This window comes from Marmota monax, unplaced genomic scaffold (assembly GCF_021218885.2).
Source record: "Marmota monax isolate L192 unplaced genomic scaffold, Marmota_monax_Labrador192_F-V1.1 WCK01_AAM20220418_F8-fsc00007, whole genome shotgun sequence".
Classification (NCBI taxonomy): Eukaryota; Metazoa; Chordata; class Mammalia; order Rodentia; family Sciuridae; genus Marmota; species Marmota monax.
This window is the reverse complement of record NW_026692781.1, coordinates 7387886-7408339: the sequence shown is the minus strand read 5'-3', so window position 1 is coordinate 7408339 and position 20454 is coordinate 7387886. Positions and strand designations below refer to the sequence as shown.

Genomic DNA, 20454 nt, shown 5'->3' with positions numbered 1-20454 from the left:
TTTCCGTTATCACTTAAGAATCTTCTCTGGAAGCTCCGAGTGTCCTTGTCATAGCTTTCACACACAGCACCATCCTGACTTTCTGAATTGAAATCAAATGTTGGTCATTTGCTGACATAGTGCTAATCCAACTTTATATGGCAAAGATGTAATGGACCCGAACCGATCAGACAATTCCAGTACATCTGCCTTACGTTTGGCCAACACTATTTAAAGCTTACTGTAATGCTCAACAGAGGCCTGTGTGAGTGAAGCACTTGTAATTACAACTAAACCATTCCCATAATAATAAATACTGAATTTACTGTCTTCATTGAGGTTATCATGATTTTCTACTTTAATCTGAAGCATGATAAGTTATACAATTTTTAGATACTGAAACATCCTTGCATCCCTGGGAAGTACCTGCCTTGTTGCATGACACATTATTTCTTATAGACTATTACACTCAATGCACCAACATTTTATCGGCAATTTTTCCATATATGTTCATAAATGAGATTGGTCTATAAATTAATTTTTCATACTGTCCTTGTTCCATTTTAGATTTATGGCTAATTTTAGGAAATGGGTTAGATGGCTTCCTCGCCTTTCTATTCCCTAAGAACTTCTACATGACAGAAATTATCTGTTCACTGATATTTTTCCAGAATTCGCCCTTTAAAACTTTCTTTTGATGAGGTGGAATTGCAATTACTAATTCCATTTTCTTACTGGCTTTTGATTGTTTTAGACTGCCAAGATCTTAGCTGAACTTTGGTAACACTTGTTTTTCTAGAAATGGATCCATTTCTTTTTCTTATACTTCCAAAAACTTTGTTATCAAGTTTATAGTATTCTCACAATTATTTAAAATCTGTATTTATAATTGTGTCTCTTTAAAAAAAATCTAAATACTGTTCACTTGGGTCTTTTTCTTTCCTTGTTAGGACTTTGTATGAAATATCCTTCTGATGCAGCTCATAAAGCTCAAGGGGCATCACCAGCTCCTTGCTGCCTCAGCTGTGGCTTCTCCTGGCCCGTCATGGGGACTGTTTGCTTACTCATTTATTTGTACTTTAAAATATACCTTCAGCTTTAGCAGTGCTATTCTGCTACACCTCCAAGTTCTCTTTAGTCTGTATTTTATCCTTTTACTACATTTCCTTATGTTGGTTATTATCCATGCTGATTCACTTTTGCTTAAAATATCATTTTGAGAATGGACACAATGTTAAATTATCATTATGCATTTGCCAGATTTACAACTATAAGTGCCTACTGTACAGTGGGCATTAGACATACAGATAGTAAAAAGATAAAAAGAAATGATTCATATTAAATCAGATGTTTTCATACTGTAAATATAAAAATGATTATTCTCCTCTCCTACTGTATTTCACAATTACAGACGAACCATAGAGTATGATTACAGAAGAATCATTTTTGAAGTAAAGTTTTGGACACAAAATTTCATACAAATATTTTCATACAGTACTGTAATTGGTCACTTTTTTTTTTTTTTTTGCACCAGGAATTGAACCCAGCTGCACTCAACCACTGAGCCATATCCCCATCTTTTTTTTTTTTTTTGTATTTTTTATTTAGAGACAGAGTCTCACTGAGTTGTTTAGGGCCTCCCTAAGTTGCTGAGGCTGGCTTTGAGCTCACAATCCTCCCGCCTCAGCCTCCCAAGCCACTGGGATTACAGGCATGCATCACCACTCCTGGCTTGGTAATTGGATTTTTAGGCAGTACTGTAATGGCAATCCCATGATGAGAAATCTAAGTACAAGAGACCTGAGTTAAACTTTACAAATGTCCTGGACTCATAAGCTGTTTCCTAAAAGGACTTTTCAGTAGTTTTAATTGATTGTAATTAGCAACATTTCCATCACAACTACAAAATTTCTGACAATATTCTCTGTGACAACTACAGGCAGTGTGCTTCTGGACTCTCAGAAAATAATTCCTGAAGGAAGACAACTCTCACATGGGAATTTACCTTACTGGAGCAAAACCAGTATATTTTTGATCAAGAATGTTTGACTTAAAAAAGTAAAAACTAGCCGTTGCTATTCCCTAACAGCCTTTTCAAGTTAACAAAAAGGGTAAAGTTTTGCATCCAAAACTGACAATTTTGCCTTCTGGTCTTAAAAACCTATAGTTAATAACTGCTGAAGAAATGTGAAGATTCTAGAAGAAAGTAGGTAGTATATTTAATTCTTCTTTTCAAACATGTAAATTGGATAAATGGCACAATAGTTTCAGAATGCCAGAACTAGGGCAGGGATGTAGCTCAGTGTAGAGTGCTTTGCATAGCATGCATAAGGCCTGAGGTTCAATCTTAAGCACCAGGAAAAAAATAAAAAGGAATGCCAGAACTAAGCAAACTAGTGGTGTGTTCCTACATGCAAAAAAATCCTTCACATGTCATTAATCATATTATTTTTCAAGTGTATAGGATCTGACTGTAAGAAAATTAATTCCTGAAGCCTGAAGTTAATCATACATGATGAAAAGTTCCTCCAGCAAAAGCAGTGCTTGCCAACCACTTAACTCAACCCTGATTATCCATCTTTTGAAGCTTCACATTATGTACAATTAAAGGTATAAACTGAAATTGGTTGACTGACTTGGTTTCCTCTGATTAGCCATTCACAAAACCACAGTGAGACCATAAAACTAACTGTTTCCCCTCTGGAGTTCCATTATGGAACTTACTGGTTTCAACAATGAAGAGAATTTGTGGTTCCTATATTCTATCAATGAAGAATAGGATGTGTCTTTGACTAGGAAGTTTAGTTCTGATATTCAACTGGTATAAGTACAAGGTAGTGCTGGTTAAATTAAGACCTTTCCTATAATTACTTACACTGTGAAAGTTATTCAAATTTCAAATTTATTTGTAGCTTTCAAAATCACACAACAGATCTCCATTTAAGCAATAAGTCAGTCACCTGTGGTAAGTTTGGATAATGAAAAATCTAAAAAAACTCAAACCAGACACACTTCTCTTACTTTCTCCATGACAATATACACATTGGAAATCTAAATTCCAATAGTTCTCCTATTGCAAATAGTGAGATTTAGTACAAGCCACTTCACTATGATTTTTTAAATGTTTACAGAATATTGAGCCTCCATGGAAGAGAACCCTATTTAAAAGACATGATTATATTTTTAAAAATCTAAATTAACTCAGTTTATTTCCAAAATAAGAGTTGATCCATGTTTTCAGTTTATCACCACACAGAAAACATTGTGTAAAATAATATGGTAGACTTTCACTTAAATATTTTTATGTAAAAAAAAAATGTGCAGGAAGAGATCACTATTAGGTATGAAGACATCAAAAGCCTGCCAGGATATTAAGTAGAGGGCAGAATAGTTTTGTTATCTCATCCTAAAAACTGTTGGCACATTCATTAACTGCCCAGGTTATAAAAATTACTTTGTATCTACTTCCTGACCTTCAATATATTTTTATATCCACGCTGCATAACATTAATGCTGGTAGACAAAATAGCTCATTTTAAGAATCTAAAAACCTTTCAGGTAGCTCAATGATTTAAAACCAACTACGAAAAAACTCTCCCAAAATATTTTTTGTATGCAATTTTCTGTCTATTACCACAATAACAGTAAAAAAGCTGCGTACCTTTAAAAGAAGCAAAAGGAAAGTAACTTCACTTTCCTTTGAAAACACAATTTCTTAGCTCTTAAATAGAGAAAAACTAATTTTCGTGGGGAAGGGAAAAATAGTTCCGAAGTAAAAACATCAAGTTTATGTTAGTTGTACAAATGTCTCATTTAGGAAAGAAAGTGAATATTTTAATTCAAAGGATTCTAAAATATTCATTACAAGAAAAAATTAATTTAAAGCTAAAAAACTGTAATACGTTGAATTAACACAAGTCATGCATTAACACATCCTATTGCTTCTTATAAAACCCTTGATTAAGGAACAGTAGATTAGGTAAGGTATCTATTTTTCCAATATTTGGTCAGATTAGCTAAATCCTGCCAAAGACAAGTCCTCTGGGTCTCAGGACCCTCATCTCTTAAATGAGGGCACTGGACTAACTGCCCTTTAACACCCCTCCCAATCCACAAATTTATGTAATTAGTTTCTGACAGGTTCAAGAAAGTCTATTTTGTGCTGTGTGACTTGGCTTTTTAAAAAACATCATTCATATTTATAGGACATAATGTGATAATTTGACACATGTATAAGACATGTAGAATTGTCAATCTCACATAATCCTTTTAAGAATGAGGTGTTTCAACTCAATATACTCTGCAGATAATAAACATTCTCCATTTAAGTAATGAAGCTATGCTTAAATATTTAAATTTTTACTTCAAAATTTATGTTCAATGTATTTGCTTGTTCCCTTAAAAGAAGGTGAGATACAAACTTCAAAGACTCCTGGACCCGCCAATGGGGCGATCCATGGGGACAACTTGGGCTCTGGTTCTAATTCTGTGTGATTCTGAGTCATTGTGAGTGAAAACCAGGATGATAACACCTGCACTACAGCTCTTCGTTTTAAAGACCAATAAAGTTATAATGAAGCATTTGTAAATTACAAATTACCACACAAATGCAATGGATTGCTGTATTTTTTTTGTTTTAAAAGAAGCCCAAACTATTTTCCTCAAAATCTGGATTTTAGAAAATATACATATTTTTTGTAATCACTTAAACAAACTAAAAACAAGGTAACCCACTGGTTACCTGACTATTCTCCTACAGTCCTTCTCTTCTGTGTCTCATCATACTCCTAACTACACCAGGCCTGAGATTCAATGTCTCTCCTAAAGTCTAGAAATCTGACCTTCAAATAAGTGGAAACCCAAATCTAAAGATCTGTTACTTTAGCAAATCTAGCATCACCACTACTCACCCTGAAAGAGTGGTTCTAAACAGGCCAGGCATCAGACTCATCTGGAAGTGTGTGATCTCTGGGCTCCAGCCCTAGAGGTTCTGATTCATTATGTGTGGAGTAGGACCCAGAAAAACTCTACTGTTTTCAAAAAGCTCCCCCAGGTAATCTCAACAACTAATTAGTTAAGTTTTGGGGACTCACTGCTTTACCCTCAATTTATTTTCTATAATTTTAGTACCTGCTAGTTTTGTTTTTAATATAAAAATTTTCCTTACATTAATCCTAAGCATACTCAGGACATACTACCCCTGATCTTGGCTTAGATTCACAGGGAACCAGTCATTATAATCCATTATAATAAAACAATCAATTAACTTCCGAGCTAAGACAATGGATGCAGATGCTATGGTGGCTGTGACTACACTGACAACTATGTTCTGCTTTACCTATAGTTGGGCACTGAAAAACTTGAAGACCATCTTATTGTGACTACTCAATAAAGAATGGCAGAACTCCTCCAAATAACAGAAAGATGACCAACCAGCTAATGAATATTATTCAAAAAATGTTTCTAGTAGACATAAATGTAAAGTATTTCTTTAAAAAACTACACAGCTTCCTGTGAGAAATCAAGACTTCCACACTTATGAAGTCCACCATAAGAAGAAAGTTGACCATAACTACAGCTGTTTAAAAATACGTTCAGTTAACTGTGAAAATATATGTGTAAAATAGGTATAATTTTATCCTTAGGAGATTTAATAGGCACAAATGGAATTCAGTTTCCATTTATTCTACCCAATGAGTTAATTGTGAAAATGACACATGAAGTATTTGGTATAATGTAGTTGTGAACACCATCCCTTCCGAATGTAACACAAAAACTACACTGGACTTTCCCAGCGTCTCAAGCGCCCTTAGGCACTGCGGAACGTGGTCATGTCCTTTGGCTCTCTGCTGGGCACACACCAGTCATCAGCTTCATGGTTGGTGTTGTAATGCTTCCAGGCAGCTTTGTTATACACGGGGAGTCTCTCAATTGATTCTGTTGACAAAGCCTGAAAAAAAAAGCAGAAACTCTAAGTCTGGCATTTTTGAGAACTCATTAGTTGAGAAAACATAGAACAGCAAAAAACTTACTACAAATTCAATAGAACTCAACTGTTAATCATAATACCACCACATATTTTGCTTTATGTATGTATACATTTTAAAGTGTACATATTGGAAACAGGTTGTTTACTAAAACTGTGGCACCAATCAATGTGCATATTGATTGAGACTGTTGTTTCCCAGGTCGCCTGGAAGCTGCTGGATTCAAATTTTACACAAGTAGATGCTTCTTACAAAACACAAGCCAGACCAGAAGTTGGCTACTTGAAAAAGTCAGTTAACTGCAAAACCAAAAAAAACTTGATACACATACCTTAATATGCACTTTAATATATGTACATAGATTTAATGAGATCTATTTTAGTTAATACTGAAGAAATATTTTTTCAGTACAGTCACTGTACAATAAAAAATTTATCATAACATTATCAATAAATATAAAATTATGTCTAAGGCATTTTGGCTTCTGCATGAACAATTCTTCGTCCTGGGTTTGGTCTTGTGTTTTCTTCTGCCATTAAAGCCACCAATTTCAATCACACCACATGTGATTTCTGCATCATGCTTAATTTAAAGTTTCGCTATATCATTACCATCAATTCACTGTTCTACTTCAGCTTCCTGTAAACCACTGGAACCTGAGATAAATGGCATTCTTTCTATTTTCTTCAAGTTAGGATTTTTTTTAAATTTCAAATTCAGGGTGCCAGCATCCCTTAAGATGTAGAAAATAATGAACTAGAAATTTCACCCTGAGAGTGCAAACTAAGGTTTTTGATATTGATGATTTTAATGATTTAGTAAGATTTACTATCTTCTATTTTTTTCCCCAAAATGGAACTAAAAACCTTTTACCTATGTTTATTTTTCTCACATAACTTCTTCTGCATTTCCTATAAAATAGGTGCCATCTAGTGGCCATAAAAGCAACTAGAAACACCAAATGATTAGGCACCAACAGCCTGCCACTTAACCAGTGCTTTTTTTGTTTTGTACTGGGGATTGAACCCAGGAGCACTTTACTACTAAGCTTTATTTCCAGTTATTTTTATTTTTATTTTGAGACAAGGTCTAAATTGCTTAGGGCCTCACTAAATTGCTGAGGCTGGTCTTGAACTTGCAATCCTCTTGCCTCCCACTTCCCAAGATACTGGGATTATAGGCATGAGCCACCATGTTCAGTGCTATTTAACTAGTGATGCATCTCTGTGCTTCTGCATACCAGTAAAATCTACTGAAACTTCTATAAGCACATCTAACACCCAAGGCCAGTAAGCCAAGCACTACTGTTCTGCCAGATAAGCAATATATGCTCAACCAAGAGTCGCCAACGCTTATTCCAAATCTGTTTATGCAATTACATCTGTCATTGTAAAATTTAATCAAATATTACATTAACAACATGCAAAAAACAGGGGAGGATGTCTTTAAAAACTAAGATACAAGCTTTGGAAAGATGTGCGAAGGGAAGGCACATAAAAATTTTGCTCAACTTGGAGTCAGATGCTATCTTTAAAGGACTGCATAGAAATCCAAAAAGATTATGCCATTGGTTGTTTCTTTGTTTAAAGAAACCAAAACGATGAACCGAAAGTATAGCCTGTTCAAGAAAGACAATGTGACACTCCAATCTGCAGACTCTGTGCAAAGAAAAGGCCCTGGAAGTGTGTCAAAAGATGGGTGGATCAATATGTTGAATCAGTGCTGTGTGATATGTAACTTCAGTTTTCCCTCCTTTAACCCAGTTTTTTCCTGTTAACAAGCACAGTACTGATCGTGACAAATAAGAATGCTTGTGTCCCCAGAGACCAGGGGATCAACTGTCAAATGGATGACATCCCATGTAAATGTTTTTTTGTACTTTAACAGCATGAGGTAAAATAAAATTTCATTACATTTAAATGTTGGCACCTTTTTTAAACTCCAAAGAAATATTAAATCAAGAAGATTATAGTTATTACCTTAATGTAAATAACTGCATCTGTCCCATATCCCTCTAAGGAATACAGCTTTAAGTCTCCTTGAAAGTACTGTGCATAAAGACGTGATATGGGCAATCCATAACCAAAACCAGCCTGTTTGATGAGAAAAACAAAATTCTATTCAGAAAGCCACATACTGAAATACTTTTCTAATTAAGATAAACACCACTGAGTACCCCAGGGCTAGCAGAACGTGTACCTGACAGATTGGTTAGTATGTAGGTATTAATTAATTGATTAAGCTGAAGCTTAGCTGAGTACTATATTAGCTGATCCCATCTGGTTATTTAAAACTTGTTGTTCTTTTTATAAAATGACTTATGGAGGTCTGGAAAATCATATTTGCTTTTCTTTGCTAGGCTCCTCTAGGGTACTCAAAAACTGCTTTTGGCAAGACTACGTAAAACTCATTATCTTTTGAAAAGCAGAAGAAAAGCCTTACTAGACATATCTCATGATTCCACACCATGAATTTCCAGCCTGTGTTCTAAACCTGGAGATCACCTGTAATAGGTCTACTTTCTTAAATCTCACTGACAGGTCACTTCCTTACTAAAAAACTTCACCCCCACTCCTACCATCCCCACTCACTGCCTTAGAGATAAAAAGGCAAGCTTCTAACAAGGGCTTTCAAGGCCCTTAAGGAGATGCGCTTCCCACTTTCCCATCCAGCAGAACCAATCTCCTTATGTTACTTCAATGTTTACTTCTGTGTCTGTTCATCCTATTCCCAGTATCTGTACTGGCCTCCAATAAATCCTACTAATAACTCTTGTCATATAACATAAAATCCTTGGATGTAGGTAAAACAGTTTTTGTTACTCAATATCATGTTCAGTGACATTCTATAGGGTGTGTTAATTAAAAGTTTATGTGGACTCAGGAATCAGAGTGCTGTTAACAAATTCAGGCTCTGGCTTCTACATTCTAGCAACTATTAGTTGACTTTTCTAACCAGAACTGTTAGAAGTTTGCACACTTATCTCTGCTCTGGGAGGCTGACCTAAAGAGATTATGTTAATGGAGGCCTGTGCCCTTTGCTTCCAGAGAGTCTTGTCACTGGGAAACCCAGCAGGGGGTCTGAGGGAGAAAAGGAAGGGTATTCCTTTCCCTGGTTCCTTCCCTGTGAGGGGCCTTGGGTAGGATGCTTCTCCTCCAGAGTCAAGAGAGGCTCTGCAACTCTCCCCACTTCTGGGTTCTGCTAACTGCATTCTTTCAGTTCTTTTGATCCACAGTGGTGACAGTTTTATAATAAAGAAGGCCTATTTACAAAGAGACTAATCATATAAGCATGAGTTAGGACGTATAGGAACCCGTTTCCTTGTAAATAATCCTTCTGTGAATTATCATGAGTGAGCTACATGTCTCTGCTATTGGGATCCTGGCTGATATGATAATTGGTTCCAGAAGTGGCCCCAAGAAAACACACCAGAAGGTAGCTTAGGCTCCTAGGGTACCTGACCCACTTTATCACTGCTTCTCCATTGATTACACCTGAGGATTCATGGGGTGTCTCTCATGAACAGTTAAGAGAAGAAAACCAGCATGGGCCTAGCCCTGATGGATCTAAGCAGTATGCCTGTACTAGTCCATAGTGGGCTGCCCTGCACTGTAACCCTTATGGAAGCAAGAGAGGGCCTGAAAGACAGAAATCGCAACAGCATGGACAGGGGCAAAAAGGCTGGCTGGCTGGCTTGTCATGGACTCAGAAAGAACAAAATTCTTAACTGATAAGCTGGCCTGGCAGACAGATCTGTGGATACAGTTCTCTGAATGGGCTTATGGTATGAAGTTGTTCTGTCCATGCAAATGCCCACTAGCAGGCATTCCTGTGGAGGTAGCTCTCCATAATCAGGTGAACAAGAACGTTACCCATGTTTATACGACAACCTTTCTCCAGCTAGCACCCCCCACCCATACCCCATGCCTTTCTCCAGCTAGCACCCCCCACCCCTACCCCATGCTTGCTGATTGGGTCCATGACAAAGTATGAAGGCAGCAGGAAGGAGGCTCCATAAGAGTCTAATAAACAGTCTTGCCCCGTCCAAGGCTGCAGAGACACAGAGGGAAGCCTGCCCTTTGTCAAGCCTCCCATTTCCCAAAAAATCCACATAAATCATGAACCAATACTTGCATGTTATTTATTATGTGCCAGGCACTATAGAAAGCATTTTTTACATATATTAATTCACTTAATCCTCACAATTAACTCCATTTTCAAGCTGGGAAAACTGGGCATTATAAGTTGAATAAATGGTTCCCAAAAGGTCACACTTCTGGGCTGTGGTTAGGATGTACAGGAACCCAGTTTCCTTGTAAATAATCCTTCTGTGAATTATCAAAATGAGTGAGCTACATGTCTCTGCTGTTGGGATCCTGGCTGATACGATAATTGGTTCCAGAAGTGGCCCCAAGAAGTCAGGAACCAGAGTCTGGACCTATTCACTATGCCACGCTCCACAGAAATTCTACAATATCTGCCTACTTCCTTCTTCAAGTTAGAATTCTAGGACATCTGTTTATCGTCTACATTTGACGCTTGATATATGGGAACAACATCTCAGGTGGAGAAGCACATTCCTTAAGGATCATTTCAATTTGGCAAGATGCAAACTATTTTACTATATAGTCACAGAATATCTGCTGTGTAACAAGTAAAACTATTAGAATTAAGTCCTTCTGGTAATTTCCTAGGAAAGGTCTAAAATAGGTCCTTCTTATACATTACAGCCTGATGCTAATATATATGCAAGAGAAGTGTCAAAGCCTGGGATAAGAGAATTCTTCTAGAATTACAGAATATTTGGCAAAGTGCTGTTTTGGGGGCCTAAGATCAACAAAAACAGCATTAAAATAATTATACTTTAGGCCTATCACACTGGTGATTAAACAGATCAGAATTTCAGTCTTATTTCTAAGTCTAGAATATGAGCTCTTTCTAATTATAGATATTTGAGGAAAAAATATCAACATTACAGATTAAATCTGTGTTGATCAAATACTACTAAAACCAGTAATTTATTTTTCACATTAGAAATAATATATCAAAATATGGTTTATCATATAGAAATCTGCTATTATATTACTATCAAGCCTGGCAACAAGAACTTCAAAATAATAATCTGTCCTTCATCAATTTCAATTTAAAAAAAAATAAATCAGTATTCCAGAAGCCTGTCTGTTCAAATTTAGAGAAAGGTGTTTGTTTTAAGAGCTCCCCTTCTTCCCTGTGGAGCACCCTATACCGTTTGTTTAACTGGTTTATCCAGCAGTCAGAGGCTGCAAGAGGCAATTCACAAAACCACATTTCATTCATTTCTGGGTCACATACCAGGGGCGCTGCGCGGGAAGTCTCCACACGAGGCCGGGGTGCAGTTGAATACATGTAGTTAAAGAGTCTGTCAATTTTCCTCAAAGGAACACCACCTCCTCGGTCACTCATCTAAGATAAGAAAGGATCATGCTCTATGACCAAGTCTCATCAACAGCAAAATAACAACACAGACACAGTGTCACAGTTTAACTGCTGGTAGAAGACTACTGCTTTTGAAAATGAATACCACACAGTCCAAGCTGCAAATAGCATTTCCCTCATGGTGAAGCTAACATAACAACTTCTCTACTATGTGAAATTCTAATATATAATTCATCACTGTGGCTGTACATATTTCCTGAAGTCTCACTATCAGAATTGGGCACAAGCTAAACCCATCCTGAATTAACAATCAAGTTGTTATTCCTTTCTGGTAGGCAGTAGAATAACTAGGATCAAATTAGAAATGCAAGTACACTTTAATCCAACAATGACACTTCCAGAAATTCATCCTAAGAAAATAAACAGAAAAGTATGAGAACATCCATCACAGCTTCAAGTAGCTAAGACTGGACAGCAACCTAAATAGAGGATTAGTTAAGTAAAGAACATTCTAAAATAGCCATCTAAATGTTCCATATAACTAGTTGTACTGGCATGAGAGAAGTCTACAGAATATTGTTAGGCAGCAACGAGCAAGATAGGAAATAGTAATAATAAATCTAAATTTTGTAAAACTTATTTCATAACAAAATGATATATAATCTTTGCTTTGGAGAAGTTGATTTTCTTCTTTTTTGTTTTTAATTCTGAATTTTTTTCATGATTACTTTTATTATATTTTTTTAAAAGTACAATTTTCATTTTATAGGGAAAAAAACAAAAGTACCTCATTGTGGTCACATCTAAAAGCAGTTTTATAAAACAGGACACTGGATAATTTTCTGGTGAGTTGTAAGGTACATAGGTCTTTATATTATTCATATGTCATTTTCAACTCAAACAATCACATCATAGACTGAACTGAGTAAGTTATTTACACATTATTTTTACTGTTTTCCTTTACAGTTAATATGGACTCATTTTCTTAGCTGTAGTACAGATTATATTTTAATCTACTATGGCTACTTTCCTTTGTCGCGAAATTAGAATTGATTCTATTACCTACCATGTTAATGTGCAAACAAATAAGCTTTTAACATATGTATACAGTTAATATATTTATAAAGTTTAGCTGACTGAGTTCTAGTTCAGTTTTTAATTATTTAAAATCTTTACAGTATGTGAATACTATTTTAAAATAGAAATTATATAGCTATTTTAATTTAATTTAATTCTATTTTATTTTGTGATGCTAGGAATCAAACCCAGGGCCTTGAACAAGCTAGATAAGCACTTTACCGCTGAGCTGTAGTCCTAGCCCTATTTTAATCTTTAATTAAAATAAAATAAAATCTGATTTGAAATATCATTTGAAGATCTACCTCTAATATATCTAAAACTAATTATAGTATAAAAGTAGATAAAGATTTTATTAAGAACTTGTTTATAGCATTATGCTTGAAATTGTTCTTGGCTATGAATTCAAAGTCTTGTAAAGTGACTTATTTTAGTAAGACGAACAGAGAGCTCTGGGTATTTTCAGAAGTCCATTGATTTGTTTTATTTGTGCTTTAATGCAATGTTCTGCTGCATATTTTCTGGTAACATAAGTAAGGAGTGTTGGTGTTCTGTAAATATTAAGTAAGTAAACAACATATTAGAATACATATTAAGATAAAAAGGTAGACTTGAATAAATATTTCCTGTTTTTCCTTAATTAACCTCTGGTCAGAGAGACTGCAACAATGTGGCAGGTAAAAACAAGCTGTCAGCTGCCTGACAGCACCACAGAAGCTGAGCATTAAGGACAGTGGATTGTGACAAGCAGCATTTCCAAGTGGGGAAAGGGGCAAACTAAGCCATAGGAACTTTAAAAGTACACACCTGCAATCCTAGCTACTCACAAGACTAAGGAAAGAGAATTCTGAGTTTGAGGCCAGCCTGGGCAACTTAGTGAGACCCTGTCTCAAAATAAGACTGGAAATGGGCTGGGGATGTAGCTCAGTGGTAGTGTCCCTGGGTTCAATCCCTCATACCACAAAGTAAAATAAAATAATAATAATAATAATAATAATAATAATAATAATAATAATAAATAATTTGGAGAAGAAACATCTAGAATGTAAATATAAGCCTTTGTCAAGGAAGGGACAATGAAAGAGGTAAGTAACCCAATAGGAAGGCTGATGATGAAAAACTTGCCAATTATTTTGGAAGTTTTTCTCTCCAGTGAACAAAAATCACCACTTTTCAATGTAATCTTGCCAAGAGCTGCCATCTCTAACTTCCTGTTCTCCATAACACTGGGCTCCCTGGGCTAATTCATGTGAATTTCAAGCCCAGAGGAAAGGAACCACTACTGACTTGATGACAGCTCTAAGCCAGGGCATTTTCTAGCCCTGTACATGTCAGAACTCCTGCAGTCTCTTAGCCAACAGCCTTTACACTGTCAAGTTTGTAAAATCACCAGCAGTGAATGAATCAAAACATGTACATTTTAATTGAAAAGACATATGGCTTAAAAAAAAAAGAAGAAGAAGAAATAAGAGAAAAAACATGTGACTAAAACTCATATTATTTAGTATAGACTACACACAAAATCTGAAACAATAGCTAGGGTTATAAGACAGAAAAAAACAACTTATCCATAAGATTTTTAGCAAGAGGGATAAAAGATGGAAAATGTCAATAATATGAACAAGTTGTTGTTAAAAGAATAGAAAACAAAACAAAACAAAGCCTAGGCCTTAACTTTGAAAATCCAGGGTAAGTAAAGGGGATGAAGCTGTACTGAAGAAAGTTACAGTGATCACTTAACATACAAAGAGAGACTGTGAGAGGAGATGAACTCATACGACCCTAGATGTGAGGAGGAAGAGCAAAGTATGGAGGCAGAGCCTAATACAGGCAGGTTTCTACAGTGGCTTCCAGAACCATCATTTCAAGACCCTAATAATACTTTCTATTTTATTTTAAAAAGTGTGACTGAGATATAAATTACATATCATGTAATTTACTCATTTAAAGAATACATTTCAATGGTTCTTAATATATTCACAGATAAAGTCCAACCCCTACCACAGTCAATATTAGGTTATTTTCATCACCTCAGGAAGAAACCCTAGAACCCTTAGCTATCACACCTGTGAGAAATAGAAAGTTCAGTGGTCCATTTTCAGAATACAGTATTTAACCTCAATCGGGAAGTAAGATCCAATTGTAGACATTTTAACTATAGCCCTTCCCTTTGCCCACCCCAATTTTAAAATTGGCTAATGATGTAGATTATAAAACCCTTAGCTCCTCCATCAGGCAAGGTGGAGTGCTGGATTATGGATAAAAGCAGGCGCACCACCCATCTAGGGGTGCATGCTAGCCAGGTTCCTTAGTGTGCCTTTCTGGCAGAAGTGAAGTTTGCCTTGTCCACCCACTTTCGAGACGTGTTTGATTTCTTGTAGTACCTCAGTGTTTCTAACACACCCCTGGCCAATCACTAATCTATTTTCTATCCCTATGTATTTGTCTGTTCTGAATATTCCATATAAATATGGCTCATAATTTGGCCTTTTGCAGCTGCTTTCTTTCACTTAGCATAGTGTTTTTAATGTGGTAACATCTATCTTACAACATATATCAATACTTCATTCCTTTTACTGCCAAATGATAATCTATCACATATAGTTTATATACCACATTCACTTTACCAGTTTTGTGTGTGTGCGTGATACTAAGGATCAAACTTATAGCCTCCTCATGCATGCTAGACAAGTGCTCTAACAATAAGATACATCCCAATCCCTTTTTAAATTTTGAGACAGAGTCTCGCTAAGTTGGCCCAGGCTGGCCTCAAACATGGAATCCTTCTACCTGAGCCTTCCAAGTAATCGGGATTTACAAGCGTGTGCCACTATACCCAGCTTTGTTGAACTATTTGTTCTATTTTTATTTTTATTTATTTATTTATTTATTTTGTATTACTAAAGATCAAACCCAGGACTTTCCACGTGGCTAGAAAGTACTCCCCAATCCTTACCTACTCCTTAGTTGATGAATCTTAGGGTTGTTTTCAGCTTTTGACTATTATAAATAGTGCTATTATGAACATTCATATATAAGTTTTTGCTTAAATACTTGTTTTCAATCCTTTGGGCTTCATATGTAGGAGTGGAATTGCTGGGTGATTACATACATTTCTTTACATTAAATGAACATAGTCCCTAAGCAAAGTCTGTCTACCAGCACAGAAAGAATCTCTGCTGAGTGCCTAAGAACTCAGTGAACCTGTATCCATATGATGATGGAGGACCTCAACCAATGGGAGGCCGCCACAGACCGGCGTGCTAAGGCACAACGAACATAAGCAAGAAAAGGAACAAGAAAGATCATGCCACAGTATAACATAAGCATCAACACAGAAGACAGACGGATTTATTCTGAACCAAATAAACTTCAGTGGGCAAGTAGCTGACACTACAAACAACATCAACAACAAAAGAAACATTATTATCTGGGTTACAAAAAAAGTGACACACATTCATATTATTTTTAGAGCAAAATGATTCACTATGTACTTATTTATTTGTGCTTTGCCTTATTAAAGAACAGCCAAGAGAGATAAATAGATAAAAAGAAAGTCAGAGAAAAGACAAGAGAGCACCGGCAAATCAATTTTTTTAAAAAACTAAAATTTATATCCTCAGAGCAATACAAGAAAACTAAAATATAATACTATGAAAAAGAATAATAAAAATAAGAATTCTTAAATATATATAACAAGATAATAAAAATAAAAATTCAATAGAAGGGCTGGGAATTTAAAGTCATAAAAATCTCATAGAATAAAAGTTAAAAGATTAAAAAACAGGAGGAAAAAAAAGATATGAAAAATCAACGATGACTTCAAGAAGCTCCACATCCTCTGGATATGGCAACCAGAAAGAGAAAAAAGAAACAGTGGGAAGGAAAGCATCAAGGAAATAATGGATAGTCCAGAGTTTAGCCCAAGAGGTAAAGAAAAGTGCACATGGGTCAGATCATGGTACGATTTCAGAACACAATTGAAAACAACTCTTGAGAACATCAGTTAAAACATACAAAACTAAACGGTAAAAAATGGTTACATACAAAAGAAGAGGAATTACAATAAACATGTCTTCTCAAAATAAACAGCCTGATCATCATCAGCAAAAATAACAGGGAATCTCAAAAGAAATAGCCTGAGCATCGTCAGCAAAAAAAACAGAGAAAGGAATTCCAAAAAGTATCTCCTCCAACAAGATGCCAAGAAAAAGGCAAAAATCATCAGAATCAACTGTCAGAATCCTGGAAATTAGCCAAAGGCTTTCAGCAATCTGAGGGAGCATTTATTCAAGAAAAACAACCAAATCTCTATAAGAACAGTGAGTTTTGAGGTGTTTTAAGGTGTCCTATTCTTATCCTATCCCCCTCCCCCCAAAACATGGCATTAGTGTGAAACCAGCAGCCTGGCAGTCCTAGGAACACTTTATTTGGTCAAACTCTGAGCTCCCAGTTGCACACATCTTCATCCCTGAAAACATATGTCAAAAATAATTATAAGCAATAAGATTGATGTTCCTTAGGTAGGGGACAAGCCAGGGACAACAATAAGGCGATCAAAAATGCTTCGTAGTAAAAAAAAAAAAAAGTCAATGGGAAGGCCATGGGGCTTTAAAAAGCTCAGTGACAGCCTGGGAATATAGCAAGCCACATTCATGCCCAGGGCCATACATAAGCTCAGGAAACACCTTAGAAGGCCCTAAGCTCTTGATCCTAACTGACCTTGAGGCTCAGTGCAAACAGGATCTAAATGTGAAGGCAGAGTTGTCAACTGCCTGGCTAAGTGTTGAAGGTATGTTCCTATACACACACAGTCCCTTGACAGAGACTGGAAGTTACTGGTTCTAGTCATTTAAGGCAATCTCAGCCCAGTCATTAGCTGACCACTAAGCTAAATGAGCAGACCACTAAGCTAAACTTCAGCAGCCACATGAAAAAAAATATGGACTTTACAGGATTAGTTAAAATTTTAAGATATGGAAAGGAACAATAAAGTATGGCCCCAAAACCAGACGGTGAAGGGAATTAATCAACTGAAAACTGTATCTGAGGAAACTCAGTAAACAAAGGCTTTAAAGCAGTTATTTTATTTATTTATTTTTTTGTGGTGCTGATGATTGAATCCAGGGCCTTGCACATGCTAAGCAAGTGCTCTACATCTCAGCCACATGTGGGAAGCCGTTCTCGCACGTGATTGGGCACCTCCCTGACTGGGTGTGAGGTGTTCCAGCCAAGCTGTGTCAGAACTAATCCCACCCTTTTTAGGTGCGAGAGCCCGTCTGTGTGGGGGTGTGACTGACCATTGACCCTGAGACCAATCACTGACCCTGACCTTGGAATGCTGTCCCCCTCGACCTTCAGTGGATGGAATTTTCCCCTGATTTTCTTGTTCCCCAATGAAAGGCCACTCTCTGGCGGGCCCTGCCTCTCTCTCTCCTGCTAGTCTTTTGTGTAAACCTCACTACCCCACCGGTGGCGCGAGGCAGGAGCCAGAGGGGGAGCCGTCTCAGACCTGGTCAAAGAAAAAGGTAAACTGAGTTTATGTGTGTTTATTTTGATCTCACTAGTTAACTTCTATGCTTAGAACCTCTAGTATGAAGCTAGCATGCTGGTCGCACAGCTGAGTCACATCCCCAGCCCTAAAGCAGTTATTTTAAACATATTCCAAGAATTAAAGTAACACAAGGATATCGTCTTGCCATACAGTAAAAAATAAAATAACAATAAAAGATACATATATATCCCAGATCCCAATACTATTGGATGCTCAATACTACAGATAGCACATAATCCAATATGTATTATGGTTATTCCTATATGTCCAGCAGCATTGCCACACAGTATCACAGTTTCTCTATTCTTCTGTGTTTTATGCCCCGCTAACTCCTTTGCATCACTACTCTTCAATTTGGGGTCATTATTAGATAAAATAAGCACCAACATACTGCAATAGTCAATCTTACAAACAAGATAGACACTATATGAGTACAGGTAGACAGTAAATATGGGATGGGTATGCTGGATGAAAGGATATTTCAAATCCTAGGAGTGATGATGTAATGGTTCAAAACGGAGCAGGAAGATGTGAGATTTCATCACAATACTCAGAATGACATGTAATTTAAAACTTAAGAATTGTTTATTTCTGAAATTTCCATTTAATACTTTCAGGCCACAGTTGACCATGGGTAACTAAAATTATGGAAAGTAAAAATGCTATACTACTGTATAGCAATAAAAAAGATAAAAATAATAGAACCAAATTGAAACTTGGAGGTTTAAAAGTATAACAAATGAAAAATTCACTAGAGGAATTCAATAGCAGATTTGAACACACAGGTGAAAGAATCAGGACAATGAAGACAAATTGACTGAAATCATCCAGTCTGAGAAACAACTCATTATACAAATAGGATCCTCAACAAGATTAACAGCTGATTTCTCACATTAAAAGCATAGGACCAGAAGGCAGTGGGATGGCATATTTAACATGCTAAGTGAGAAAAGACTACAAACTAAGGATTTTATAGCCAGCAAAACTATTCATCAAAAATGAGGAAGAAATGAAGACATTCACAGAGAAGCAAAAACTGAGTTCATCAATATCAAGAAATACTAAGCTAGATGCAGTGGCACACACCTCTAACCCCAGCCACTTGAGAGGCTGAGGCAGGAGGATCACAAGTTCAAAACCAGCTTGAGCAACTTACTGAGACTCTGTTTCAACATAAAATTTTTAAAAAGGTTGGGGATTTAGCTCAATGGTAGAACACCCCTCACATGCAAGTCCTGGTTTCTATCCCCAGTACCACTCAAAAAAAAAAGAAAGGGAGGGAGGGAGGGAGGAAGAAGGAAGGAAGGAAGAAAAGAAGGGAGGAAGAAAAAAAGAGAAAAAAGAAATATTAAAGAGAATACTTTGGACTAAAACAAGGACACTAGACAAAAAATTTAAGCCACATTAAGAAATTAAAGAGCACCAATAAAGGCAATTATGTAAGTAAATATAAAAGATAGTGTAAATATTCTTTGTTTGTAATCTTTTTTTCCTTTTATCTGATTTATAAGTCAACTACACAGAACAATGATTACAAATCTGTGTAAAAGATCACATAGTGTACAAAAACATGACTATAGCAGCCAAAGGACAAGAAGAACAGGTTTATATAGAAGCAAAGTATGTATATTCTGTTGAAATTGAATTGGTATAATCTGAATTAGATTGTTATAAATTAAGTAGTTAGCTGTAATCTCCAGGATAACTGCTAACAAGTTAACTCAAAGAAACAAGGCTGAGGTATACAGTAGTGGTAGAAAGCTTGCGAAGCATGTGTGAGGCCCTCAGTTTGATCCCTAGTACCACCAAAAAAAAAAAAAAAAAGAAAAGAAACAAATAAGAAAAACAAGGAGGGAATTCAAATGGTACACTAGAAAATAACCAAAAAAGGCAGCAGTGATGGAAATATAAAGGATCGAAAAGATAGAAGGCATAAAAAACAACAAAATGGCAAACATAAATTTTAAGTTAACAGTAATTACATTAAATATAACTGGTCTGAAAATTCCAATCAAAAGCAGACACTAACAGAATGGATTTTTTTTTTTTAATTTATATGCTGTCTACAAGAGACACACTTTAAGTCAAAGATTAAAAGAAGTTTAAAATAAAGTCTGTAAAGATACATCATGAAACAGAATAAAGACAGCTGGGATAGTTATGATAATGTCAAACAAAATATACTTTAAGATAAAAATTGATAAGAGACAGGGCCATTTGAATAATAAAAGGACAATACACCAAAAAGATAAAACAATTAGAAATATATGCATTGAATATGAGACAAAGATTGACAAAACTGAAGAAAAAACAGAAATTCAACAATATTATATATGAGATGTCAATACTACACTTTCAACAATGAATTGAACTAGACTGAAGATCTACAAGAAAATGGAGGACTTGAACAACACTATAAACCAATGAGGTTTAACAGAACAT

At 36.0% G+C, this 20454-nt stretch overlaps 1 protein-coding gene across 1 annotated transcript in view; it reads right to left on the bottom strand.

Annotated features, from left to right (window-relative positions):
- Window positions 1-2863: 2863 nt before the first annotated feature.
- The window catches only part of Pdk1 (pyruvate dehydrogenase kinase 1), a 36303-nt gene continuing 18712 nt past the window's right edge, over window positions 2864-20454 (bottom strand). Inside the window, exons 9-11 of the mRNA XM_046447455.2 lie at window positions 11298-11408; window positions 7946-8059; window positions 2864-5929 (exon numbers count right to left, since the gene is read on the bottom strand). Of these exons, the coding sequence (XP_046303411.1) occupies window positions 5789-5929; window positions 7946-8059; window positions 11298-11408 (366 nt within the window). The 3' untranslated portion in view covers window positions 2864-5788. The remainder of the gene's footprint in view (window positions 5930-7945; window positions 8060-11297; window positions 11409-20454) is intronic.